The sequence below is a fragment of the Microplitis mediator genome, chromosome 3 (genome assembly GCF_029852145.1).
Source record: "Microplitis mediator isolate UGA2020A chromosome 3, iyMicMedi2.1, whole genome shotgun sequence".
Taxonomy (NCBI): domain Eukaryota; kingdom Metazoa; phylum Arthropoda; class Insecta; order Hymenoptera; family Braconidae; genus Microplitis; species Microplitis mediator.
The window spans coordinates 23,422,485-23,450,040 of NC_079971.1; the positions used below are offsets into that span (position 1 = coordinate 23,422,485).

The following is a 27,556-nucleotide window of genomic DNA, read 5'->3' on the forward strand; positions in this document are numbered from 1 at the left end:
AGTTTTGTTTCGGTAATCTTTTGTCATATTTTTAACCTATGGCTTAAATTCCAAGATAAAATTCGTAAATATAAAAAGTAGACGAAAAATTTTTCCTAAGGAATGGCGACTCATCAAAACCATTCCGATGGCAATATTATAAGATTTTGGGAGATTTAAAGTTGGGGTTTTTTTTATAGAGAAAAAAATTCCTCTCGTATTGTTACTGTAAATTTTTTTTGCATATTTTAAAGATGATTAAAAAGTATTAACTCAAAATTATTGATGATAAAATGTATCACCGATAGGTGATGGAGAAGAAATGGCGAAACTTCAAAACCATTTTAAATTTGGGAAAATTTGGGTCAATAAAAATTAGTGGGGTTCTCTGTCCAGAGGCGCAAATTCCTTCCAAGTTTTTGTTTCAACAAATTTTTGTAGTATTTTTGATAGTTTGGTTTAAATTTTAATTCAAAATCCATAGTAATAAATATATAGTAGAAAAAAAAATTGTGCCTAAGGAATGGTGACTCATCAAAACCATTCCCTTGACCATAACATGAAATTTGGGTAATTAAAAATAGGGGAATTATTTATAGAGAAAAAATTTCCTCTCGTATTGTTCCTGTAAATTTTTTTTTGCATATTTTAAAGTTGATTAAAAAGTATTAACTTAATATTATTGATGATAAAATGTATCACCGATAGGTGATGGAGAAGAAATGGCGAAACTTCAAAACCATTTTAAATTTGGGAAAATTTGGGTCAGTAAAAATTAGTGGGGTTCTCTATACAGAGGCGCAAATTCCTGACAAGTTTTTGTTTCAACAAATTTTTGTAGTATTTTTGATAGTTTGGTTTAAATTTTAATTCAAAATTCATAGTAATAAATATATAGTAGAAAAAAAAATTTTTCCTAAGGAATGGCGACTCATCAAAACCATTCCGATGGCAATGTTATAAGATTTTGGGAGATTTCAAGTTGGGAATTTTTTTATAAAGAAAAAAATTCCTCTCGTATTGTTCCTGTAAATTTTTTTTTGCATATTTTAAAGTTGATTAAAAAGTATTAACTTAATATTATTGATGATAAAATGTATCACCGATAGGTGATGGAGAAAAAATGGCGAAACTTCAAAACCATTTTAAATTTGGGAAAATTTGGGTCAGTAAAAATTAGTAGGGTTCTCTGTCCAGAGGCGCAAATTTCTTCCAAGTTTTTGTTTCAACAAATTTTTGTAGTATTTTTGATAGTTTGGTTTAAATTTCAATTCAAAATTCATAGTAAGAGAAAAAATTTCCTCTCGTATTGTTCCTGTAAATTTTTTTTTTGTAAGTACGGAACACAAGAATAAATAAAATTCAAATTTTTTAATGCAGAAAATCATTAAAAAATTTTGCAGAGAATGATGAATCTTCAAAATCATTCTCAAATAAAAAATATTAAATTAGAAAGCACCTAGACAGATTATTTTATAAAATATAAAAAATAATTACCAAGTTAAAGATATTTACCAACCAAATTTTCTAATCATCCATTGAAAAAATCATATTTTTCTCTTGTTAAAAATTTGAATTAAATAATAATTTTTTTTTTTGCAAGTGATCAGTCACATTAAATTTATTTCATTTGACTTGTTTTACTTTTAGATATTTTATAATGCAACCTAAATAATCAAATATCAAAGCCCCTGGAAAAATATCAACATTTAATATTTGAAACCAAAATAAAATTTTAGTCGCTTACTCACTTGAGAATTATCTGGATCAAACGTTAGAAGTCGTCCACAATTTTACCACCAGTTCAAAATAATTTTTCATCCGAATCTTATATTCTCTTATTATTTAAATTGCAATTAAGCTTTAATTCAAATTCATAATTTTGCTTACATTAATTCAAAAGTTTGACGCAAAAACAAATAAATTAATTCAGTCGATTAATTTAGAATGAGGTGAAAACATGAAGTCTCTTTATTTCAAGTCGAACTAATTATTATAGAAATGAATTTAGTTGCAATAAAAAATATTTGTAATTTAAAACCCGGTACGCGCCGTGTAATTCGCTCTATATCGAACCACGGACCTGGCTATTTTCCAACGCGAACAGAGGCTGTTTATGCACAAAAAGAATTTACATATGAATAGAAAAGTGTATTTTTTTATTTATTAAATCGGCGCACAAAACCTTAAACTTGCTCACGGCAACCGAGCTTACGCTTGACCAACAACGATCAACGCAGTAGTCTACAGCGGGCTCGAATTGCCCACAGGAGCAGACTCAGCCACTGTTTTCCTGTTCTATTAGAAGCTAAATGGAATGAAAAATATATAAAAAATAAAATTGACTACCGCGACCGGAGCCCGGTGGCTCAATAATTATGCGAACCGTGACTTGAAAATTTCAAACGCGGGCAGAGGCATTTTTATCCATCGACGCAGAATTTACTTTTTCTATCAGCAAACAAAATCCTGAATGCTCACGGCAATCGAACTTCCGCTTGACTCTGACGAGAAGTGTTGACACCTATATGGTTTGACAGAGTCAAAGGACATGATAGGCAGGACCAACAGCGATCAACGTAGCAGTCTACAGCAGACTCAAATTGTCCAAAGGAGCAAATGGCCTCTGCTATACTAATTATAAATAATTTAAACTTTTAAAATTACAGTCAATAAATTTTCTCACCGATCAGAGGATTTTCCGAACGATTTGTTAATTTTTAAAAAATTTTTTTGTGAAATCGGGTGCCAGATCTTGTTAAAATCATGTAATGTCATATAATAATAAATGTAATATAATAATAAATAAAATAACGGCGGACAAAAATGACTCTAGGTGCTCACAACATTTAAAACTCCGGTGAATCCTCCCCTGCGCTGACGCACTTGGGTCATTCATCGTTTAACTACACCAGCGCACATTTAGCTTCCCTTCTCCCCACATAAAACAGAACTAGTGAAAATACACTAATTACCAGAGAAATAAGTACCCCTTTCGCTACCCTCTCACTAGTAATAAGTGTTCAATATTTTCACTATCTCAAATTTCTGGGAGTCCCCCCAACAGCCGATTCCGGCCCAGTCGCCCTTACTACAGAGGTGCATCCACGAGTCCTGAAGTAACTGGTGGACACAGTGACTCTGTCGGAAAAGCGACCGATTCGGAGACTGTAGCAGATAGAGAATCATTTTGAACAGAGAAGCTGCGTTTATTTGTATTTGAAAATGATTAATTTACATTTTTAAAAAACAGTTACATTCATTAAACTCAAAAAAAAAAAAGGTAAATTACAAAATATGCAACTTCTCTGTTCAATGACCACGTTGTCCACCACCTCCGCACGCCCACAACAGTACGAGACTGCACGGCTCTATCTGCTCGCTATTTTTAGTGATAATGCAGAACCCCCGGAGGGGATGTGCCCACAGCAGACAGATCTCTCTGTGAGGTCTATCGTCGGATTAATAAATGTCCTGCAGGAGCATTCAGTGACGACCCGACAGCAACCAGAAATTCCTGGCCCTGCAAGGCCCCACCACTTATTTACCTCTGAACTAATTTCCAAAATTTACTCTTTAATTTCTTAACTGAGCTCATTTTGACCCTTACTTTTCAAAATTCAAATTGATTTTAATTGAATCGCGACCGCTGGTTCGGCCTGAACCAGACAAGCCACCAATATCTTAATTTCTTCAGGATCAAGATACGGCAACTTGAGTGGCCCCGACGGAATGACTACACGTAAAACTAAAAATGAGCTCTAAAAATATTTTTTATTATGAAATCTAATTTTCATTTATTTTGAAAATATATTTATAAAAAGTTTTAATTACTCAACCAAAATGCTGTCATCTCATTCTGTTATTTAGTCAGACTTAAACAATTTATTTATTTGTTGAATTCAATTTATTAAAAATATCAAAATTATTTTATTGGAAAGTACTCAAGCGCGCATATTGTAATAAACCTAATAATCTTAATTGCAATTTTCAAACCGCAGAGAATAAATAATATTTAAAATAATTTGGTATTTGCGGTCATTTTTATGTCAACTTTCAGCCCTAAAAGACAAGAAACCACTGATTTAATTTTTAAAATTACTTTGTTGCAATCGTAAGTTTAGTTCGTGACTCGAAAAGCTTGAATGGAATTTTCAATTGAACAAAAAAATGTTTCTCTTAACAGAGACGTCAGCCGTTAGAAATAATTAATATCAATGAGCGGAAATTTAAATTTCATCATCGTAACATGAAATATTATTCAGTGATTATCATTCTCCTCAATTTACTACAAGTGACTCAAAAATGTGTCACTATTCTCAGCAGCGCCATTTCATCAGTAGATAATTTTAATTTTGAAATAAAAATAATTTCGAATTTTTTCCCGCCTAATCTTAGCAATCCCGACTAAATCAAAAAATTAGAACGTTCAAACACTCACATTCGATGAGTCTAGTTGCAGCTACTGAATATTTTCGCGCCTGCGCTCTCAGCAGGCAAAAACTCCCATCTAAACACCAGTCATTCACTCCGCATTCAATGCATTAATTTTCTAATGCTCAGATCATTTTTCATTTCACTCAACCATAATTTTCTAGACGTCACATTCTGAAAAATAGAAAAAAAAGCCATAAAGTTTTAGGTCGTTGGATTTGGATTGTGCATTGGACTACTATTCATTAATAAAATTATTCACCTTGATGAATAATCAATCGGGACATGAGCTTTGGAACCAAACTCGGTTCCAGTTGCTGTCATGAGCTGCGAATTACTCATAGTAACTCAGTATTAACACCCGCATTTTTTCATCCGCCGATCCACCTGTAATAAAAATTTTTTCCGTGGTGTTATTCATTTTTTGGAAAGACTGCGCATGCGCATTCATTCGAATTTGAAGCGGACTTCAAAATTCATGTTCGCAAATTTGCTGTAAAGTTAAGAGTGAAAAATTGACTTGGGAAATACGTACGTTTTAAATTTAACAACAGGAGTTGCATTGGCCTTTTTTCAAAGAAGATAAAGTTGTAAAAGCAGCAGCGAAAAGTTCTTTCTTGAAGACAAATAGATAATTGCGAAAGATATTGTTTGTAAGCGGAAATTAAAGTCGCGGAGTTAGAGTATTTAAAGTGGCCCTAATGAGTTCATTTACTTGAACTGGACTCCGGGGATGATAAATGTCAGAGGAAAATTAGGTGTTAACCCTTTGACCTCTGAGGATCTAATGCGAATTCGCAGAATTAGCAGGTGTATTTATAATTAATCTTAGCGAATTGACCGATTCACTGCACTACTGCTATTCCGTGCGCTGATTGGCTCTGCCTAGAAACGTCGGTATCTGCGAACCAATCAGGTGACAGATTGCACTTTTCACGTGATTGGTCGGTTTTAGGTAGAAGGGGTTTAAGTGAATCTAATCAGAAGCTCTTATTTTGTAGAGTACATCAACTGTTTGCTAATCGAATCTTCGAGTATCCAATTTTGAAAATTTTTGATTCGGAGTAAAGGGGTCAGTTTTTTTGCGAGTAGTTTCGTTATATAAAATTATTTGCACATCATGGAATGAAATATTTTTATATCAGATGTAAATTTTTATGATAATCACAATAGATAAATATATAGGGGACATGGTTGAATTTGTCAAAGTTCTATTAAAATTCAATTACTGAGGAAAAAAAATTAGGCAGTAGGATAAAGGAGAGAAGAAATTAATTGTGTAAACTTGAAAAATTTTCTTTGTATAAAAAATTTGATGGCCCTGAAAAGGGCCGTTTGGTTTGTAAGTTTTTGATGTTGATGACTTAGGCACGTTCTCCTCGGATACGACGAGCCAACTGGATGTCCTTGGGCATGATGGTGACACGCTTGGCGTGGATGGCGCAGAGGTTGGTGTCTTCGAAGAGACCAACTAAGTAGGCTTCGCTGGCTTCCTGGAGAGCCATCACAGCTGAGCTCTGGAATCGGAGATCAGTCTTGAAATCTTGGGCGATTTCACGAACCAGACGTTGGAATGGTAGTTTACGGATGAGAAGTTCCGTGCTCTTCTGGTAGCGACGAATTTCACGGAGAGCTACTGTGCCGGGACGGTAACGATGAGGCTTCTTGACTCCTCCGGTGGCTGGCGCACTCTTACGAGCGGCTTTGGTAGCCAGTTGTTTGCGTGGAGCCTTTCCTCCAGTCGACTTACGAGCAGTTTGCTTAGTACGAGCCATTGCAAGGTAGCGAGAGACTTAACGTAGCGATACGTTCAAGAGATTCAGGCGAATTAAAAAAATGGCGCCCGTTTTTGCCTTTTTGTCAACTTTCTCGCCGCGTGGCGCGTTCTGATTCGTTCATTTTTGGTAGAGGGGGATAATTTAACGAACGTTTCTGTGATTGGTTCAAATTCAAAGGTGGGAGAAAAATTCACCGATTCGTTGCAATCGAGCAGAGAGGGAAATCGTAAGAAAGTGCTTAAATACGGCTATTTTGGATTTCAAAGTCACAATTTCTCCGACTCTTGTTGACTCAACGTGTTCGTACTCTTTAACTCGTGAAAATGACTGGCCGTGGTAAGGGAGGTAAAGGATTGGGAAAAGGAGGAGCCAAGCGCCATCGTAAGGTTCTTCGTGACAACATCCAGGGAATCACTAAACCAGCGATCCGTCGTCTGGCTCGTCGTGGTGGAGTCAAGCGAATCTCTGGTCTGATCTACGAAGAGACCCGTGGAGTTCTCAAGGTCTTCCTTGAAAACGTTATCCGTGACGCCGTCACCTACACCGAGCACGCCAAACGTAAGACCGTCACCGCCATGGACGTCGTCTACGCCCTGAAACGTCAAGGCCGTACTCTTTACGGTTTTGGAGGTTAATTTCATCATTCGACTCAGCAAATATTTAAACAAACCAAACGGCCCTTTTCAGGGCCACCAAATTTTTCATACGTAAAATATTCAAGTTTCATTTCTTACCCATCCATTATATCTACGATAGAAATAATTCATATATTTTGTAAAATCTAAATTGATCCAAGACGTTGACACTCTTGTTGTATTCATTTTAGACGATTCATGTTCATACAAACCACGTCAATTTGATTAGATTTATTTTACATATGATTGGGCTTTATGAATAAATCAATGAGTTGATTGATGTTTTCTACAGGTCATCTGTAATTCGAAGACTCCCCATCTGACCTTGAACTGAAGACGAAGTCAGTGTTGATGTATATCTAAATACCTTTAGGTTTGAATAATTTGTAATTTGCAACTGATTTTTGAAACGCTCTTTATGATAATGACATAATTCATTCCATTTTAAATGGAGAAAATTTTATGATATTTACACTACTTAGAGTAATTCTAGGCCAAAAATAACAACTAGAACCTTGCGTTTTAATTTTTTTTACCTTATAATTAACAATATCTAGAACCTAGTATAATTACTGAGGATGTTTGAATCGAATTATTCGTAACTTTTCAAATTATTCGATTCGAATTGAAAAAATTCTGATCAGCTTTTAAATATTTAATTTCTATTAAACGCGGCGCTTAATTTCTAAAGTAACTGAAGATTATTTTTTCCTAGAATTGTGTCAGGGGTCTATTGGCCTCTGACATAAAATTTGAATTATTGGAAAAGGATTAAAATTCAATTCAAGATAATTTTATAACAATTCGAAAATTTGTGATTAATTCGTATATTCGAACTGGTGATGCGCAATCGAAATCGAACAATCGATGTTTTCGTTTCGATTTTTTTTAACCGATTGTAGGCCTTTCGATTAATTGGAAAAAATCGATTCTTTTTTTTTAATACGATTTATAAACATCGATTTTTTGTAAAATTAACTAAAGAAAAAATTTTTTTTTCAAAGTCATTAACTCAATCATAAAAATTGTTTGACTAATGCAGCTAAACAAATAAAACACAACTTTAGCGAAATGATTAAAGTTAGATCTCTTATTAAAAGAAACAATTTAAAACGATTAGAAAAAAAAAAATCTGTCTATCGGTTGACCCTGCGGGCCAGCCCTAAAACTTCCCGCTGTTTTCGAGCTCCTTAAGCTCGTAAACATTGTTGTGAATACATTTTCGAGCTCGAAAATACGTTTGCATTCCATTGTTTTCGAATAAACCGTTTTTTACCAATTCTTTCCCCACATCCCGCGAACGAATCAACCGATTGAGACGGTTGAGGTGGCAATCAAAAGCTTTTATCGAGTTCTAGAGCTGATTAGATTTTGGAATTGATCGATCCAACAGTTTTCACAATATCCAAAAAAAAAACGAAAAAAAAACATTTTTTTTTTTTTCGTATTTCTTAAATATCTCAGAGCTTATTTGACTAAATGGTCTAAATTTTTTTTGAAAATCTAAGTTCAGAAGATACCTTTTGAATGCCGCAAGAACCATCTAAATCGGTTCATTCATCAAAAAGATATGAGAGGTTTACATCCACACACACACATACATACATACATACAGACATCGCTCTGAAAATGTCAGAATAGCATCCTAGCACCTTCAAATGTCGACACATGATGAAAACCCGGTTTTTGAAAATCGGGGTGAAACCAATAACTTCCCGAATTTTTTGAAAATCGTCGATTTTCTCAGCGGGAAGTTAAAAATTTTAATACTTTTGAATCATCCTTCTTCTGGACATTCAACATTTCAAATCGTTTTGAATCATTTCTTTCCATCAGGGATAGGCAATTTTTTATTTTATAGATCAAAATTTAACGTTATTTGAAAAATTAAAAAATTATCGATTTTTATTAAAACAATTTTACAACTTTAAAGTTGCGATGAAATAATCGATTGTCATATAAAGTAAGTATTAATATATATATATTTTTTTTATAGCAGACATGAATTTTGAATTTGTGATTTCGGACCCATATTTGTCTTTTTTTTAATTTTGAACAAAAAATTATAAAATCGATTTTACACAATCGATTGTTAAGCTATCGATTCTGCAACTATAAAGTTGGGAGAGACAAAAATCGTTTTTTTTTTTTAAATCGATTATTTCAATACTCGATTGTTCAGATACGATTAATCGCCATAATCGATTATCTTCAGTCGATTCTATTCGATTGTGAACAATCGAAAAGTTGCTTCAATTTCGGCAACACTAATTCGGACACCCCTAGAAATTGTTCATTCTGACCCGTTTCACTCTCAATTTAGGGTCAAATTTATTAGATACTTATCTTCGTACAAGTACTAAATACAATTCCCTACACGCATAGGATTTTTGAGTAAAAATTACCCTTAAAATTTAGTCCTGTAAGGGCATCTAGCCGGTAAGTAAATTTTTACCATGTGATTAGTAGACATTGCATTTCATTTACATGCTTTCAAGTAGTATATTCTACAATGTGTATGAGGAAAATTTACATATTTTCCACATGTCCTCACAATTATATTTTTCGGTTAATTTTTACTAAAAACTTCTCTGCGTGTACTCAGCGAAATTTAATGATCAATAATCGGGACTGTAAATTTTAATCGGGATCGTGGTCTAGGATTCTAATGGTCAACTTTTGATACAAAATGTCATTTTTTCCATTAATTTGAAAATTTTCTACTGAGAATCAAAATCAGGACTTGCTATTCAAGGTCACTGAATTCGAAGCCAGATTTGATTTAAAAAAAAAAATTAATGAGACTTAGAATAATTCGGTAGAGGATTAAATATCCACCTGATAGTATTTTACGTTTTGAAAAATTTGTTCGGCCCTGAAAAGGGCCTTTTGCTTTGTTACTTAATCGAATATATGAGACATTTATTTTCTGACTGTTGGTGCTTTTCTTGCAGGAGCCTTTGCTGCTTTTGGAGCTGCAACCTTCTTAGGTTTAGGTGACTTGGGTTTAGCTGTTGGACCCTTGACAGCTTTCTTGGCTTTCGGTGCAGCAGCTTTGGGTTTAGCTGGAGCCTTGGCAGGTTTTTTCGCTGCAGTTGGTTTCTTAGCGACTGCTTTCTTAGGAGCAGTAGCTTTCTTCACTGAAGTTTTAGCTTCAGTTGCTTTTTTGGTTGCTGGTTTCTTGGCAGCAGGTTTCTTAGCAGCTGCTTTCTTCTCGCCAGCGACCTTGGGTTTTGATGCCGATTTGGTAACTGGGAGCTTGAATGATCCAGAAGCGCCTTTTCCTTTGGTTTGAACCAGGGTTCCCTTGGTGACGGCTGCCTTGAGGAACTTCTTGATGAACTGCGCCTGTTTTTCAGCGTCGACCTTGTAGGTTGCAGCGATGTATTTCTTGATGGCCTGAAGAGATGATCCCCCACGTTCACCAAGAGATTTGATGGCAGCTGTGACCATGTCAGCGGTGCTTGGATGAGTTGGTTTGGCAGATGGTTTCTTGGCCTTGACTGCCTTCTTCGGGGAGTCAGACTTGGCGACGATTTTCTCCTCGACAGCCGGAGCTGGTGATACTGCGGTTTCAGTCATCGTTGCTAATTAATTCGCGGTTTAATTGAGTTTTAAGTATACGTTCGCTCAGTTTCAAAAACTGTCACTTTGTAATAATGGCGCCACTGCCGCGGAGCGCTCGGTACAGACTTTTGCGCGGACCATGGAGAGAGACTGCCTCCTTGTCAGACAGAACCAAGTCGCCTAATTTCGTCGAACGGTGTTCAGTACTCGTGTTTATTTAAATTTTTTTAAATATTCCGCTGAATTTTAATTCACGAAAATTATTTTTTTATACAACGGAAAGCTCAGCGCTGATTTCTGATCATAAAAAACTTGTAGGGATCGAATTATTACCTCGATAATTCGATATTTCTTAGGGGTCTATTGGGACTAAAACTATACATGCGACATTATAATCGCTAATTGTTAATTAAAATTATTAAGAACTGGGGCGAATTAATTTTTTTTGTGAAACTCAATGACTGAGTTAATTTTCGGATCCATTGAATTTTGGAAAATTTCAGAGGAAATATTTTTTTTTCATGATTGGACTCGACACTCCCGAGCATACTTTGAGTATCTACGCGTTACTTTTTTTTACTTCATGATTTTTAACTTCAAACGCGAAATTCAACTTTTTTAGGAAGTTTATCTTCAATTGAAGTGCCGAGACAAAAGTATTGGAGAAGAAAAATTTATAAATACAGGAAAACTTCAGGTTGATTGCGAAAAGTTTCTTTTTATGAATTACGCTCTTCTATACAGAAAAAACGGATTTCTTGGGGCAAAATAGTATTACTCCCCCCAAAAAAATTTTTATTTGCTCAAGAAATTTTCTGTATTATGAATTGAAGTGAAAAATTTTCATAAGACTATAAAAATTTTGCATTATTAATTTAAAACAAAAAATCTTTTCAAGACTGGAAAAAATTTTTTGAAGCGAAAAATTCATTCGAAAATTTTTGTTTTCAATGCATAATAAAAAAAATTTATTGAGACGTGTAAAAATTTTTTGGCGCAAGGAAAAATTTGTATTATGAATTGAAAACAAAAATTTTTTGACTTCAATTCATAGTAAAAAATTTTCCTTGTGCCGAGAAATTTTTACTGACCCCAAGAAAAGTTTAACCCGTCTCACTAAATTTTTATTTGCTTTAAGATATTTTCTGTATTATGAATTGGAGTCAAAAATTTTCACAAGACTAAAATATTTTGCATTATTAATTTAAAACAAAAATTTTCCTAAGACTGGAAAAAAATTTTCGAAGCAAAAAATTCATTTTCGACCCAAGAAATTCTTCCTTGCTTCAAAAGTTTTTGTTTTCAATTCATAAAAAAAATTTATTGAGACGGGTAAAAATTTTTTGGCGCAAGGACAATTTTGTCCTCTGAATTGAAGTCAAAAAATTTTCGTTTTCAATTCATAGTAAAAAATTTTCCTTGTGCCGAGAAATTTTCACTCACCCCAAGAAAATTTTATCCCGCCTCAATAAATTTTTTGCGTTATGAATAAAAAACAAAAATTTTTAGAATCGAAAACGACTTTTGTTTTAAATTCACAATGCAAAATTTTTCTTGAGCCAAGAAATTTTTTTTTTTCTCTGTAACCCTGAGATTTTTTTTTTTTTTTTAGAACTTTAGTAAATTTACTTTTAATTTTCATAAAAAATATTGATCACAAAAAAAATCAATTTTTATAATTTAAAATGTTTTTTACAAACGTTCATTTTGCCTCCATAATTTTTTCCTACAAACAAAAAAAACAATTGGACAGCTTTTACAAATAATTTATTTTATCACATAAAATTACCGTTATTACAAAATTATAGTCTATTCAAATTTAAAAAAAAAGTTTTTCCCGCCAAATGAAGATGGCGCGAAAATACAAAATTAAAAATCCCTAGAAACATTTCCAGGGTTTAAATATTTATAGAGCACACCCTGTAATAAAATAAATGTGCGCGGGCGCACAATTACATTCTGGTGTGACGGTAACGACTCTAGTAAAAAATCATTTTTATTCCGGTCGCTTTTCTTCACTTGACCGGCCATGATGTTGAATGCCGTAACGAAAGCTGCCGCTGGAGCCTTAAGGGCCGTCAAACCCGCACTTTTACAACCCGAAGTCGCTAAAGTTTCTGGAGTTTTATCCGTAAACAGTGAGTACAAAATAATTTACAATTTACCCCTTGGACTTCTATCAAAAATCCCGAGAACTGAAACATTTTCCTCACCCACTTTCTTTCCGTCCATTTTCGCTGCCTCATTTAATTAAAATTTTGACATTTATCATTTATTTGAATTTCTCTTGCATCAAATATTCAAATCATGACTTAGATTTATGGTTTTAAATGATTAGTGTCTCATGTATGTCATTTAAAACTCGTGAATCGATTATATAAGGGCTCCTGTCGGTCATCTTCCAACCACGACACGATTCCATTACACATCAGTTCCAACATGGCCGTTCCTCAATCCCAAACTATCCACAATTTAAATTAAAAATTACTCATTTCCTATCGATACTTACTTAGTAATTACCCTGCATTAAATTATTACCCATAAATTTATATAAATCTTATATTTATTAACACTTACTATTATTTTTATATTTTATTTTATATTTATTGATTTTTATAGTTATGTAACCATTACCTAATATTTATATTTTTAAAATTTTAAATGACAATTAATTAGATTATTTCATTTATTTAGGACGTGAGCTGATATATTTACATATTTTTTAAAAATGTAGTGAAGGAAAATCAGTGGACAGAAATCCGGATTAAATTTTACCGAGCATGAGAGTGAATGGAGCAGACGAGACAATTTATAAATTTTATATAAATTAATTAATTAATTTAAATAATGAATTCAAAAAAAGCGCGCACTGATTTTTCAAAAATTTAAATGCGGAGTTTTTAATTTTTTCTTATTTTCTACTTAAATTTTTATTTGTTCAAAAATTAAAAAATTCGTCGATTGTCAGCGAAATTTACGCTCATTCTCTGGTTAATAATTTTTTGAATTTTTTAATTCATGTTCTTTTGCGAGAGGAAATTAAATTTCCACGGGTATTTGAATTTTTTTAAATTAATTGTTTTTTTTTTTTTGAGGCAGAAAAATTTATTGGTAGGAATAAAAAAAAATTGTTGGTTAGGACGTGAGCTGATATATTTACATATTTTTATAAAATGCAATTGTGAATAAAAAAAATCAGGGATAGAAATTCTGGGTGAAATTTTCTCTAGTCAATTTTTATTTTATCAAATAATTGATTATTTGGCTGGAGAAAATTAAATTTCCTGATGATATTAAAATTTTTTAAATTGATTATTTTTTTTGGCAGAAAAATTGATTGGTATTAAAAAAAAAAAAACTGCCGGTTTATTGGGACAATAATTTGGATAATTAAAATTATTTAGTCAAGAAAAATTCGGTAGTGAAATTTTTCTCATCAGTACACAGAAAAAAAAGATTTCTTGGCTCAAGATAAATTTTGGACTATGAATTCAAGACAAAATTTTTTTCAGGGCTACAATTTCTGGGGACGTGAAAATTTTCTTGAGACGATTAAAAATATTTTGGGTGAAATTTTTTTTTGTGTCAGGGAACTAGTCGGCCGCCCAATTTCAAAACACAATAAGGAAAAAATTTTTCCAATTCGATTTTTTAGTATTTTTAGTTCCAACGGAGTCTTGTGAAAATGATTCGATTCAAATTTCAAAAATTTTATTTTTGTCAGTTACTGTGTTTTGAAATTGGGCAGCCGTAGTATACAATCACTCCAGAAGTTGTATATCTATTTTTACTGAATATCGATATACAAATTCATGGAGTGATCGAGTACTAGTTCCCTGATCGGCTACTAGGTCTTTTACCTTACGGTGATAATTTAAAGGGTGAAACTAAATTACTTATAACTTAAGAGCTCGATAATAATTATTGTCAATTACCTGTTTTGAAAATCAAAAAGCATCTTTGGCTAAGAAAGCGAGATGTAACATATTTTCAACAGTTTTACCAAAGTCACCGGGACCTAATGCAAGCTTGAAATAATTTATCGGTTTATGGCCATTTTCTTTATAAACAGATTTTATTAATTTACGTAAATTATCAAGCTCTGCTTTGTTCTCATTATCACCATCAGCTTCGACTTCGATAACTTCATCCGGTCGTATTTTAGTGACATTGGGATCATTTAATCTCGTGCGATTTAATTTACCACTCATATTATTAATATAATTATCGCGCTGCTGGCTGCTTAATAATTTTTCAGTTTTTACTGGAGCTTTGGCTCCTTTTGCTTCTTCATTATTTCCGCTGTCATTCAAACTGTTGTTCGCGCTGTTGTTGCTTTTGTTGAGTTTAGTTTTTTTCTTACCAACGCGTTTTATTTTATTAAGCAGACACGTGTAAATCGCTGTTGTTTTAAACGGGGGAATATCTTTCTCCAGCATCGCCCAGTTCAATTCATTGACTGTCGTGTCCGGTAAATGTTGCACGTACTCCATCTGATAATTCAATTCAAATAATTTACTCAGTTAAATTAATAATTAAAAAAAAAAACATTATACCGTAACTTGAAAACCAAACAGTCCTTTTAAATAAATAAAATAAATAACATATTAAATTACCAATTTGCGCGCGAAATCCAGGCTACTAAATTTGCTAATAAATAATTAATAATTACAGGACGTGACTATGCAGCGAAAGCAGCCACAGCACCAAAAACTGGTGTAGCCCAAGGTAAAGTCGTTGCTGTTATTGGTGCGGTCGTCGACGTACAATTCGACGATGCACTGCCGCCAATTCTCAATGCCCTTGAGGTACAGAACCGCACTCCCCGTCTCGTGTTGGAGGTGGCACAGCATCTTGGTGAAAACACCGTCCGTACAATTGCCATGGACGGTACCGAGGGTCTGGTTCGTGGACAGCCAGTACTCGACTCCGGATACCCAATCCGTATTCCCGTTGGTGCTGAAACTCTTGGCCGTATTATAAATGTTATCGGTGAGCCAATTGATGAACGTGGTCCAGTTAACACCGACAAATTGGCAGCCATCCATGCCGACGCTCCCGAGTTCGTGGACATGTCCGTCGAGCAAGAGATCTTGGCTACGGGAATAAAAGTCGTCGACTTGTTGGCTCCTTACGTAAAAGGAGGAAAGATTGGTAACTTTTTTTTTATTAATTTAATTAATTAATTGGGCTGATGAATTAATAAATAAATTGATGATTTATTTCAGGTCTTTTCGGTGGAGCCGGAGTAGGAAAAACTGTATTAATTATGGAGCTGATCAACAACGTGGCTAAAGCTCACGGAGGTTACTCAGTATTCGCTGGTGTGGGAGAACGTACTCGTGAGGGTAACGATCTCTACCACGAAATGATTGAAACCGGTGTAATTTCATTGAAAGACAAAACATCTAAGGTAGCGCTGGTCTACGGGCAAATGAACGAGCCACCTGGTGCACGTGCCCGAGTAGCCTTGACTGGTTTGACCGTTGCCGAGTACTTCCGTGATCAAGAAGGACAGGACGTGCTGTTGTTCATTGACAACATCTTCAGGTTCACCCAAGCCGGTTCAGAAGTATCTGCTCTGCTGGGTCGTATCCCCTCTGCTGTAGGTTACCAGCCAACTCTGGCCACTGACATGGGTACCATGCAGGAACGAATTACCACCACCAAGAAGGGCTCAATCACATCAGTACAGGCCATCTATGTACCTGCTGACGATTTGACTGATCCCGCTCCTGCTACCACATTCGCTCACTTGGACGCCACCACGGTATTGTCCCGTGCCATCGCTGAGTTGGGTATCTACCCAGCTGTAGATCCTCTCGACTCCACTTCCCGTATCATGGACCCCAATGTCATCGGCCACGAGCACTACAACATCGCTCGTGGTGTCCAGAAAATCTTGCAAGATTACAAATCTCTCCAGGATATTATTGCCATCTTGGGTATGGATGAATTGTCTGAAGAAGACAAATTGACTGTTGCCCGTGCACGTAAGATCCAGAGGTTCCTGTCTCAGCCTTTCCAGGTTTGCAATTTTTTTTATTAATTTTCGAGTGATGGAAATAAATGATCCTGAAGTTAGCAGACTTTTTTTTCAACAATTTGATTAAAAAAAAAAAAGTAAAAATATGCACATGTAGAAAATTTAAAAATCTATAGGTGCAATTTTGTAAAATATTTTTTTTTTTTAATTTATCGTTTTTGAAAAAATCCAAAAATTATTAGACGGCTGATTTCAGTATCTGAAGTTAGCAGACAATTAATTTTCGGTTTTTTTTTTCAACAATTTAATTTAAAAAAAAAAACTAAAAATATGCACATGTAGAAAATTAAAAAAACTGCAAGTGCAATTTTTTAAAATATTTTTTTTTTAATTTATCGTTTTTACATAAATCAAAAAATTATCAGACGTCGGCCAACTTCAGTATCATCAAAATTTTCATAAAAAAAAATAGCCAATTTTTTATGATACTGAAGTCAGCAGACAATCGTCAATTTTCGAATTTTGTTTTCAACCATTGAAATTAAAAAAAAAATAAACCAAAAATATGCACATGTAGAAAATTTAAAAATCTATAGGTGCAATTTTGTAAAATATTTTTTTTTTTTAATTTATCGTTTTTGAAAAAATTCAAAAATTATTAGACGGCTGATTTCAGTATCTGAAGTTAGCAGACAATTAATTTTCGGTTTTTTTTTTCAACAATTTAATTAAAAAAAAAAAAAAACTAAAAATATGCACATGTAGAAAATTAAAAAAACTGCAAGTGCAATTTTTTTAAATATTTTTTTTTTAATTTATCGTGTTTACAAAAATCAAAAAATTATCAGATGTCGGCCAACTTCAGTATCATCAAAATTTTCATAAAAAAAAATAGCCAATTTTTTATGATACTGAAGTCAGCAGACAATCGTCAATTTTCGAATTTTGTTTTCAACCATTGAAATTAAAAAAAAAATAAATCAAAAATATGCACATGTAGAAAATTTAACAAACTACAAGTGCAATTCTTAAAAATATTTTTTTTTTTACAATTCATAGGTTTTATAAAAATCCAAAAATTATAAGACGTCGGTTAACTTCAGTACCATTATTTTTTTTGTTTATTTCTGATGGTAGAAAGTAAGAAGTATTTTACAAAATTTTCGTTAATTTAAAATTTTTTGAACAGGTCGCTGAAGTCTTCACTGGACACCCTGGTAAATTGGTACCACTCACAGAAACCATCAAAGGATTCCAAAAGATTTTAGCCGGTGAACTCGATCACTTGCCAGAGATCGCATTCTACATGGTCGGACCCATCGAAGAAGTCGTTGCGAAAGCAGAAACACTCGCTAAATCATAAGCTGTTTATTTAATAATAATATATAAATAAATGTTTTATGATTACCACAAATATTCAGCAAGATGTTGAATATTGAACGTGAGAACCTGCGTTAATAAACAGTCGAATTATAAAAAAAAAAAAATATAAACATTTAAACGACAGCAATTTAAATAAACAATTTTCGAGACCGGAATTATCTTCCATAACTAAAACTCAGGTTCTCTATAAATTGTGTAGTTGAACTTGTGCTGTAGTTCAATTTAAAAATAATTTTATTTTTTTTTTTGAAGAATTTAAAAAATTATAATTGAGCGGAAGATTTATTTTGGGTCTTACTTGTTTATACTTAAAAATATTTAAATATTAAAGTCCGTATAAAAATAGAATTGTTTTTACATCTTGTAAAAATTATTTAAATGTATCACCGAACCATCGTCAGTACCAATTGTCAGTTTATTAACTCGGCTATTGTATATTAGTAAAAAAAAAAATTAATAAAAAAAATTAAAAATTTATTTTTATTTTTTATTTTAAAATATTTTATTTTTAGTACAAAAATATTTTTTTATGGTAGGAAGTTTTGAGTAACGAAGATTTGATAAATTTTTTTTTGATGCAAGTGGTTTTTAATTTTAAATTTATGATGATTCAGAAATTAATCATTGGGCTGGTGATGCGATAGGTGTCCTTTAGAAGCTGAAAAAAAATATGATTTATTATTTTTATTTTGAGTAAAAAGTACAAGAGATTTAATGAAGTAAAAGTCTAATTATTAATTTATTTTTTAGATGTAATCAATAATTAAGGCTGGGCCGTACTAAAAAAATTATCGAATTTTAGATTTCTGTTAATTTTCCTGATTAAAAACCCTGACTAAATCCGATTGAAATTTTATAATCAGATTCAATAGGAAAATAATTTTTTTTTTCGATTAATTTTCCAATTTCCGTTAAACTTTACATTAAATTCAATTCGAACTTCTCGATAAAAACTGATTGGAATTCAATCGGGATTTCCAATTAGAATTTTCCAATCGGAGTTTTAATCGGGAATATTAATTATCATTAGAGCGATTTTTTCAGCCTTCGAAAAGTAAATAAGCGGAACTTTCCGTAAAAATTTTCATCATTTGAGTCCCATAAATAATTAAAACGTAATTAGAAATCTAAAATCCAGACTTCGGTTAGTACTGCCGATTATTTAAATAAAATTACCCGCCAAGTTTCCATGTCCAAGTTGATGATATTTTGCTGATGATTTTTGTCTTTATTTTTTTTCGCATTCTCCCGTATTTCTTTGGGTGTTGGTTGAATAACTAAATTTCCATCATCGTCTAAAGAAAAATAATAAATGAATGAATAATATTTCAAAGCATTGATATCAATAAAAACAAACGTGAGTGACAATTATTATAAATTACCTGTTTTGAAAATCAAAAAAGCATCTTTGGCCAAGAAAGCGAGATGTAACATATTTTCAACAGTTTTACCAAAGTCACCGGGATCTAATGCAAGCTTGAAATAATTTATCGGTTTATGACCATTTTCTTTATAAACAGATTTTATTAATTTACGTAAATTATCAAGCTCTGCTTTGTTCTCATTATCACCATCAGCTTCGACTTCGATAACTTCATCCGGTCGTATTTTAGTGACATTGGGATCATTTAATCTCGTGCGATTTAATTTACCACTCATATTATTAATATAATTATCGCGCTGCTGGCTGCTTAATAATTTTTCAGTTTTTACTGGAGCTTTGGCTCCTTTTGCTTCTTCATTATTTCCGCTGTCATTCAAACTGTTGTTCGCGCTGTTGTTGCTTTTGTTGAGTTTAGTTTTTTTCTTACCAACGCGTTTTATTTTATTAAGCAGACACGTGTAAATCGCTGTTGTTTTAAACGGGGGAATATCTTTCTCCAGCATCGCCCAGTTCAATTCATTGACTGTCGTGTCCGGTAAATGTTGCACGTACTCCATCTAATAATTCAATTCAAATAATTTACTCAGTTAAATTAATAATTAAAAAAAAAAACATTATACCGTAACTTTAAAACCAAACAGTCCCTTTAAATAAATAAAATAAATAACATATTAAATTACCAATTTGCGCGCGAAATCCAGGCTACTAAATGTATTGCACTCCTTAGTCAATACTTGAGTACACGATTTAATAACTTTTGACGACACGCTCATTACTTCTGAATCCATGACAACTTCATCCTGATTACTGACTATAAATTAAGTTATTAATTATTAATTAACAAGTTAAGATTTTAATTTTAAATTGTCATACTTTTTTCTTCAACCGGAACGTCATCATGAATATTATCAGCTTCGCGGAACACATCCTGCAGAGTTTCAAGCGCCGTTTCGGAACCAGGATGAGCTTCTAAAAATTCAAATAAATAATTATCTAATTAATTAATGATCCTAAAGTCAGCTATCGATTAAAAATTTTAAGATTTTTGTATCAACAAATTAATTAAAAAAAAAAATATAAAAAATGCACTTGTAGAAAATTTGAAAAACTACAGGTGCAATTTATTGAAATATTTTTTTTTTAAATTTATCATTTAAAAGAAATCCAAAAATTATTAGACGTCAGCTGACTGCAGTATCTCAATTAATTAATTAATTAATTAGTGAAAAATACTTACGTAAATTTTGTGTTATATCTAAAACATTACGCAGGGCTTGTTTACGTGCCGTTGGTGTCCCATAATTACTTCGTCTTGACGAATGCGAGCCCTGAGAGCCTTCAGGACTCATAATTCTCGGCGAGCTCATTTTAAATTAATTAACTACTTTACTAATTAAATAATAAATTAACGTATTGCAAAATTTTATCTTAGTTTTTTAATTGTCTACGACGTAGGTTAGTCTAGACGCGGGATTTTCTTTTGTTTGTTGCCATTTTTAATTTTTAAATGTAGCGCCATCTGAATGCGCGGGAAATTTAAATTCCCGCAATAATTTATTTTAAAATTCAAGTTAATAAAAATTATTGTTAATAATTATGCAGTAATTGTTGATATTAACATTTAAATAATTAATTACAATAAATTTATGTGAGTAATTATTTTAACTGAGGTAAAAAAAATTATTGTGAATGTCCATTACGTTGCTGTGACGTCACGTTTAGATGACAAAGAATTTCTAACCAAAAAATTAACCTCTTACTTTAAAATATCTAAGAATTGTAATAAACAATGATAATTATAACTCGTGTTTACTAAAAAATTACCAGCACCAGCATCTCCAGGTCGACATGAACAATTCCATCAACAAGGTAATTAATTATAATTAAAAATAAAAACAAATAATTGGATTGCGTATGAAAACAAAGTGAGTAAATAAAAAAAAAAAAATTATTAGGATGATCAGAGCCAGGACGAGCAAGATGGTGACCTCGACGAAGTCGAGCCGCGACTCAAGTACGTGAGGATGCAGAATGACATAAAACACATTCTGCAGAATGACGCGGCTTCTTGCATCGCAGTCCACCCTAAGGTAAGTTTTTTATTTTAAAAAAAATCTTTGGTCTACTAAACCAGTGACTTGTCATCAGTTTCTTTGCCTGGGGTCACATATGGGAAAAATCCACTTGCTGGATCACCAAGGGAACAATATTCAGTCTAAGACTTTGCAAGCGCACACGCTGACAGTAAATCAGATTTCGATTGACCAGAATGGGGACTACATTGCGTCGTGCTGTGACAAGGGTAAAATATTTATATACGGTCTCTACACGCGGGAAAATAACCACATAATGAACTTGGAACGTCAGATAAAGAGTATCGCGATAGACCCGGCTTATTCTAAGTCAGGAACCTCGAAAGGTTTCATTACGGGGGACGACAAGCTGATGCTTTATGAGAAAACTTTTCTGTCGAGGCTGAAGCTGACGGTACTCAGCGAAGCCGAAGGGGGCGTGAGATCGGTAGCCTGGGCCGGACAATTCGTAGCTTGGGCCTCAGATACCGGGGTCAGGCTGTACGATTTAAATGCGCGATGTTCTTTGGGTCTGATGAAGTGGCCTCGTAGCGCCGAAGCTTCGCCCGAAAACTACCGGTGCAATTTAAGGTGGAATGGAGACCGGACTCTGCTGATCGGTTGGGTCGACACGGTAAGGATTTGCCAAATTCGGAAACGATCGCAGCAGGAAATGGTCAATCGCAACCTGCCAGAGTTTGCCGTCGACCCGGTATCGACATTCCAGGTTGACTTTTACATATCCGGAATAGCTCCGCTAGAGAATCAGTTGGTTTTGCTCGGATGTCTAAAGGAATTGAGCGAAAAAGGCACCAGCCAAAGGCCTACTTTGCATGTCGTCGAACCCAAATACCAAGATTTTGTTGATGTATCTGCAAACTTCCTTGGACTTCGTGGCTACGAAGCCTACAATTGCAATGACTATCATCTAGACTGTCTTCCAGATGAAAACCGTTTCTTTATAGTCAGTCCCAAAGATATTGTCGTTGCCAGTTTGTACGACGCTGATGACAGAATCGAGTGGTTACTGAGTCACAAAAAATTTGAACAAGCTCTTGAAGCTGTTACTGTAAATAACGGACGTGATTGCAAACGTCACACGCTGATTTACGTCGGCCGCGTTTATTTGGATCATTTATTAGCATGCGGGAAGTACGACGAGGCGGGAAAATTGTGTCTGAAAGTACTGGGCCGCGATAAAAAATTGTGGGAAGAAGAGGTATACAAATTTGCCCGCGTTCATCAGCTGAGGTCGATTTCTTCTTACTTGCCGCGTGGTGACGTGACACTCGATCCCCTAATTTACGAAATGGTTCTCTACGAGTACTTGAAAATGGACCCCGATGGTTTCTTACAACTGGTAAAAGAATGGCCAGCGAAATTGTACACAGTCGCGGCGGTTGTCAACGGAGTCCTTGAGCATCTTCTTGTTCACAACACGCGTCAGAATGTTTTGCTTGAAGCACTGGCTATTCTTTACAGCCACGATGGCAAATATGACAAAGCGCTCGCAATGTATTTGAAATTAAGGCACAAAGATGTCTTTCAGTTGATACAGAAGCATCAGCTCTACAACGCCGTCTATGACATGATCGAGGGTCTCATGGACCTGGACTCCGATCGGGCGATTCAGTTCTTCCTTGACAAAGATCGTGTCCCTTCGGAAGTCGTTGTTGCTAAGCTACAAAACAATCCGCGGTATTTGTACCTGTACTTGGACGCTTTGGACAAAAGAGACACCAAGGAGTCGAAGGGAAAATATCATGGGTTGTTGATCAGATTGTACGCTGACTACTCGAGGGACAAACTGCTTCCTCTGTTGAGGCGATCGGACAACTATCCGATACAATCGGCACTGGACATTTGTAGCCAGCGGCAATTTTATCCAGAAATGGTTTATTTGTTAGGACGAATTGGGAACACGTCGGAAGCCTTGGGTCTGATGACCCGCGAGCTAAATGACATGGAATCGGCAATAGCTTTTTGCCAGGAGCATGACGATGAAGAATTGTGGAACGATTTGATAAATTATTCGCTGAGCAACCCGGAAAATATAACATTTTTACTGCAGAAAATCGGAACTTATGTCGATCCCCGGCTGATGGTACAGCGAATCGCCCCCCAGATGGAGATTCCGGGATTGAAAAAGGCTTTGGTCAAGATGATGTGCGATTACAACTTGCAAGTCTCTGTGCAGGAAGGCTGCAAGAAAATATTGTCGAATGATTACTTCAATTTGCATGAGCGATTGGTGAAGGCGCATCAGAAAGGACTGTTTGTTGATGATGATCAGATGTGCGGCGCATGCCACAGAAAAGTTATCGTAAGGGATCCAAGAAATCTAGTCGTTTTTTATTGCAAACATTTGTTTCACGAAGATTGTTTGCCGGATTTTGAACAGATCGAAAGTTGTGTGATTTGTAATCCGCAGAAAGATAAAATAATTATTTAATTACTAGTTTTTAGACAGAAAAAAAGTTATTTTGAGTCAAAAAAATATTTTTGAAGACAAACGTTATCGGGAACCAAGTCAAGATTTCCATAGTTAAAAAAATTATATGTAATTATTAGACTGGGTCAAAATAAACGAATATTTTTTTTTTTTTTCGATACTGTGAAAATATTATTCCTGATGACCAAAAAAAATTATTGTGCAAGTTTGAGCCCTTAATATTGATATTAAGAGGTGTATCGTTAGTTTTTTGACAGAAATTTCATTTTTTACCCAAAACTCGTAAATCATCTATCTGAAAAATTTGAGCACTGTATATTCTTAAAGGAAATTGAATTTCCTACAAAAAGTCTCTCTTAGTAAATTGACGTAGAACGAGCCGTTTCCTTGTAACCGTGCCTTAAACATTGATTTGTTTTTTAAATTCTCTGTTTCTATTTTGGATTTTTGTAACTACTAGAAATATTAAAATTTTTTTTAGTCAAGATACATATTCTTGAAGGAAATTTGATGCTCTACAAAAAAGGTCTCTTAACATTTTTTGCTAAATTTACTCCTTCGAAAGTTATTCAAGGTTGAAGTTGAGTCAAAACGACTTAAATAACCTGAATAACTTTCGAAGGAGTGAATTTAGCAAAAAATGTTAAGAGACCTTTTTTGTAGAGCATTAAATTTCATTTAAAAATATGTATCTTGACTAAAAAAAATTTTAATATTTCTAGTAGTTACAAAAATCAAAAATAGAAACAAACAATTTAAAATACAAATCAATTTTTAAGGCACGGTTACAAGGAAACGGCTCGTTCTACGTCAATTTACTAAGAGATATTTTTTGTAGGGAATTCAATTTCCCTTAAGAATATACATTGCTCAAATTTTTCAGATAGATGATTTACGAGTTTTGGGTAAAAAATGAAGATTCTGTCAAGAAACTAACAGTCGCAACGATACACCTCTCTTAATTTCAATATTAAGGGCTCAAACTTGCGCAATAATTTTTTTGGTCATCAGGAATAATATTTTCACAGTATCGAAAAAAGAAACGTCGATTTTTTTGGCCCAATCTAGTAATTATATATAATTACATGTGAAAAATAGCTCAATAAAATTGCATATAATTATATGTAGCTAAATATAATTATATATAGTTACTTATATTTACTTTTCCCGAGTAAAAAAATTGTATGTACTTATATATAATTATATGTGAAAAATGGGCCAAAATAATTACACTTCATTATATACAAATATATATAATTTTTATATACAAATATATATAATTTATGTATTATAAGTACATAAAAAGTTATATATAATTTTATATAATCACATTGGACCATTTTCTGTATATAACTAGATATAAATTGTATATGATTATATATGATCATATGTAATTATATATAATTTTTTTACCCGGGATTACTTGAGCCAAGAAAATTTGTTTTGGTCAGAGGAGATTTCTATTCTATCCGAGAAAATTGAGGTTTTCAAAAATATTTTCTTGAATCAAAAATATTTAGCTTCAGTCGAGAATTTTTCTTTCCCGTGTAACTTTTTTTTTTAATTTTTACTATGCCGCGAATTTAAAAATATTTTTTACGGCCCGATAGTAGAAATTGAATTATTTATTTTTGGTTATTTAGAAATAATTTGATAAAAATGTAATTGTACATGGACTTTAATTAATTATACGGTAAAATTATCGGTGGTAATAATAATTGAAAAAAAGAATTTGAGTTCACTCAACTTATTGCTCAATATAACACGCGGTCACGCTTGAAATGATATCTATTTAAATTTAAATAATTAAGCAATAAATCAACTTTTTTTATTGTAATTAAAAATTACGCCGATTTTTTTACGTGGCAATTTTTTTTTTGAATTTGAATTTGAAAAAAATTACGCGGGCGTTTTTTGAATTATGAAATTTTGGATTGTATATATAATGTGTACAATAAATAAATATAAGGCTTTAATTATATTAATTAATGTATGATAAATATCAGTAATTATTAACTTATTTTCTACTGAATAAATTATTTTTTTATGCTTACATTTAATTGCGTTTTTGTGAATTGTTTTATGTATTATTGTAATGCGTGTATTAGACTGTGTCAAAAACTCGCCTTTTTTTTCATGAACGGTTTCAAAATTTGAATGAAGGATACCAAAGGTCCTGTTAAAATTTGAGTCCTTAATATTAAGAGGTCACTAATCGTAATTTTTTTTTCCCATTTAAATAAAAAGGAAAATTTTGTTTTTTAATTTTTAATTTTATTGCTCGTTAGCGAATCATTGGATCGAAAAGCTCGATACTTATTTTTGTTGGAAATTGAACGCTCTACAAGAAAGGTCTCTTAGAATTTTTTCATAAATTTACTTTTTCAAAAGTTATTCGAGGTCAAAGGAGAATTTATAGTAAATTCTGGTATTATGTGACATTTCCGGCGAAAATATTGGACTTATCGCAAAATTTTATAAGACCTTTTTTGTAGATCATTTTATTTCCTACAAATTATCTCTTATAAAATTTCTGAAATTTTTGAAAGTTCTTTAGTTATTTTCATTTAAAAGTCAATCAAAATCGGCCAGAATACGATTTCTTGGACCACATTGACACTTAATGAAAATATCTAATGAGTTTTCAAGAATTTTGAAAAATTCGTAAGAGATAAGTTGTAGGAAATAAAATGATCTACAAAAAATGTCCTATAACATTTTGTGATAAGTCTGATAGTTTCACCGGAAATGACACATAGTTCTAAAATTTACTATGAATTTCCCTTTGACTTCGAATAATTTTTGAAAAAGTAAATTTATCAAAAGATTAAGGGCTCAAATTTGAACAGGACCTTTGTTACCCTCCACAAAAATTTGAGGACCACCCACAAAAAAATAGACGGTTTTTTTCAGCACAATCTAATACACATTCAAAAATTGTAAAAAAAAGTAATAAGTAAAAAAAATTTTTTTTTACACTTAAACTAAAAATATATTTAATTACCATGATTATAAATATATAAATAAAATAGTGTAAATATTTGTAGTCTTAGAAAATTTATATGAAATATATATTTCACAAACATATATAATAAACTTATTTATACTATTTATTGCTATAATTATTGATAAATTATTTATTTCCAATGACATTACATCACAATACATATATAGTTATCAATCTTAAAATATACATATTTATATATATAGCAATTGCGTAAATTAAGAATTTTTTATTACAATACGTTTATTAACCCATTTAAAAATATTGACCTTGTCTTATTGAAAAAAAACTTAATTATTTATAACAAAATTATTTTTAACAGTTAATTCATAGATATATATAAGATATATGTAAGATAGAAATTTATCCTGACACCAAGATAACATTAGTAAACTTTTATCACAACTGATAATATCAAGGTCAGCTGTTATGTAATTTTATTATTTTTTAATCACTTACGGGTAAAAAAAAAAAAATTAATTACATTTTTTTTTTTAAATTTATTTCCGTCTTAAATTTTGAATTTAATTTTTTACGTAAAATGAAATTTAAATAAAAAATAGAAAATGTAAAATTTTCCACTAGCTCCGGGTTATCAAGTTCATAAACTAAAGCCTTGATTATTATTTTTTAAAAATTAAATTTAATTTAAATGTCGGTATTAAATTTTATAAAACTTTAAAATAAATAAATTTAATTACCATAGAAAATAATGAAACAAATTTTTCAAAAACGTCAAAATAAAAAAAAAATAATTCATAAATTTAAAATAATCAAGTACTTGAAATAATAAAACTGATTAATTTTAATTTGCACGTCATAAGACGAACACGTGTTAAAATTTTTAAATGTAAGAAGTTCTAATAATAAGACATTTACAAT

The 27,556-nt window shown here is 32.5% G+C and overlaps 6 protein-coding genes and 1 long non-coding RNA gene across 7 annotated transcripts; 3 read left to right on the top strand and 4 right to left on the bottom strand.

Moving 5' to 3' along the window:
- Window positions 1-4,405: 4,405 nt before the first annotated feature.
- On the bottom strand, window positions 4,406-5,082 carry LOC130666118 (uncharacterized). The gene is made up of 3 exons (XR_008989609.1): window positions 4,949-5,082; window positions 4,676-4,800; window positions 4,406-4,587 (listed from the first exon to the last, which is right to left on the bottom strand). It is a non-coding gene; the product is annotated as an uncharacterized LOC130666118 (long non-coding RNA).
- Window positions 5,083-5,602: 520 nt separating this feature from the next.
- LOC130665234 (histone H3) lies at window positions 5,603-6,219 on the bottom strand. The gene has a single exon (XM_057465555.1). It carries the CDS (start codon window positions 6,186-6,188, stop codon window positions 5,778-5,780), a length of 411 nt encoding a protein of 136 aa, XP_057321538.1. The 5' UTR covers window positions 6,189-6,219; the 3' UTR covers window positions 5,603-5,777.
- Window positions 6,220-6,482: 263 nt separating this feature from the next.
- LOC130665410 (histone H4) lies at window positions 6,483-6,863 on the top strand. The gene has a single exon (XM_057465768.1). It carries the CDS (start codon window positions 6,515-6,517, stop codon window positions 6,824-6,826), a length of 312 nt encoding a protein of 103 aa, XP_057321751.1. The 5' UTR covers window positions 6,483-6,514; the 3' UTR covers window positions 6,827-6,863.
- A 1,976-nt stretch (window positions 6,864-8,839) lies between these two features.
- LOC130664667 (histone H1-like) lies at window positions 8,840-10,466 on the bottom strand. The gene has a single exon (XM_057464687.1). It carries the CDS (start codon window positions 10,406-10,408, stop codon window positions 9,749-9,751), a length of 660 nt encoding a protein of 219 aa, XP_057320670.1. The 5' UTR covers window positions 10,409-10,466; the 3' UTR covers window positions 8,840-9,748.
- Window positions 10,467-12,371: 1,905 nt separating this feature from the next.
- On the top strand, window positions 12,372-18,007 carry LOC130665075 (ATP synthase subunit beta, mitochondrial). The gene is made up of 4 exons (XM_057465344.1): window positions 12,372-12,531; window positions 15,068-15,547; window positions 15,622-16,421; window positions 17,569-18,007. The coding sequence occupies exons 1-4, from the start codon at window positions 12,423-12,425 to the stop codon at window positions 17,740-17,742; spliced, it is 1,563 nt and encodes a 520-aa protein (XP_057321327.1). The 5' UTR covers window positions 12,372-12,422; the 3' UTR covers window positions 17,743-18,007.
- A 228-nt stretch (window positions 18,008-18,235) lies between these two features.
- LOC130665080 (EP300-interacting inhibitor of differentiation 3) lies at window positions 18,236-20,644 on the bottom strand. Its single transcript, XM_057465348.1, has 6 exons — window positions 20,384-20,644; window positions 20,020-20,115; window positions 19,827-19,957; window positions 19,145-19,703; window positions 18,939-19,057; window positions 18,236-18,420 (listed from the first exon to the last, which is right to left on the bottom strand). Exons 1-6 carry the CDS (start codon window positions 20,511-20,513, stop codon window positions 18,373-18,375), a joined length of 1,083 nt encoding a protein of 360 aa, XP_057321331.1. The 5' UTR covers window positions 20,514-20,644; the 3' UTR covers window positions 18,236-18,372.
- Window positions 20,645-20,856: 212 nt separating this feature from the next.
- LOC130665069 (vacuolar protein sorting-associated protein 41 homolog) lies at window positions 20,857-26,761 on the top strand. The gene is made up of 3 exons (XM_057465332.1): window positions 20,857-21,015; window positions 21,102-21,236; window positions 21,295-26,761. Exons 1-3 carry the CDS (start codon window positions 20,995-20,997, stop codon window positions 23,668-23,670), a joined length of 2,532 nt encoding a protein of 843 aa, XP_057321315.1. The 5' UTR covers window positions 20,857-20,994; the 3' UTR covers window positions 23,671-26,761.
- Window positions 26,762-27,556: the final 795 nt, after the last annotated feature.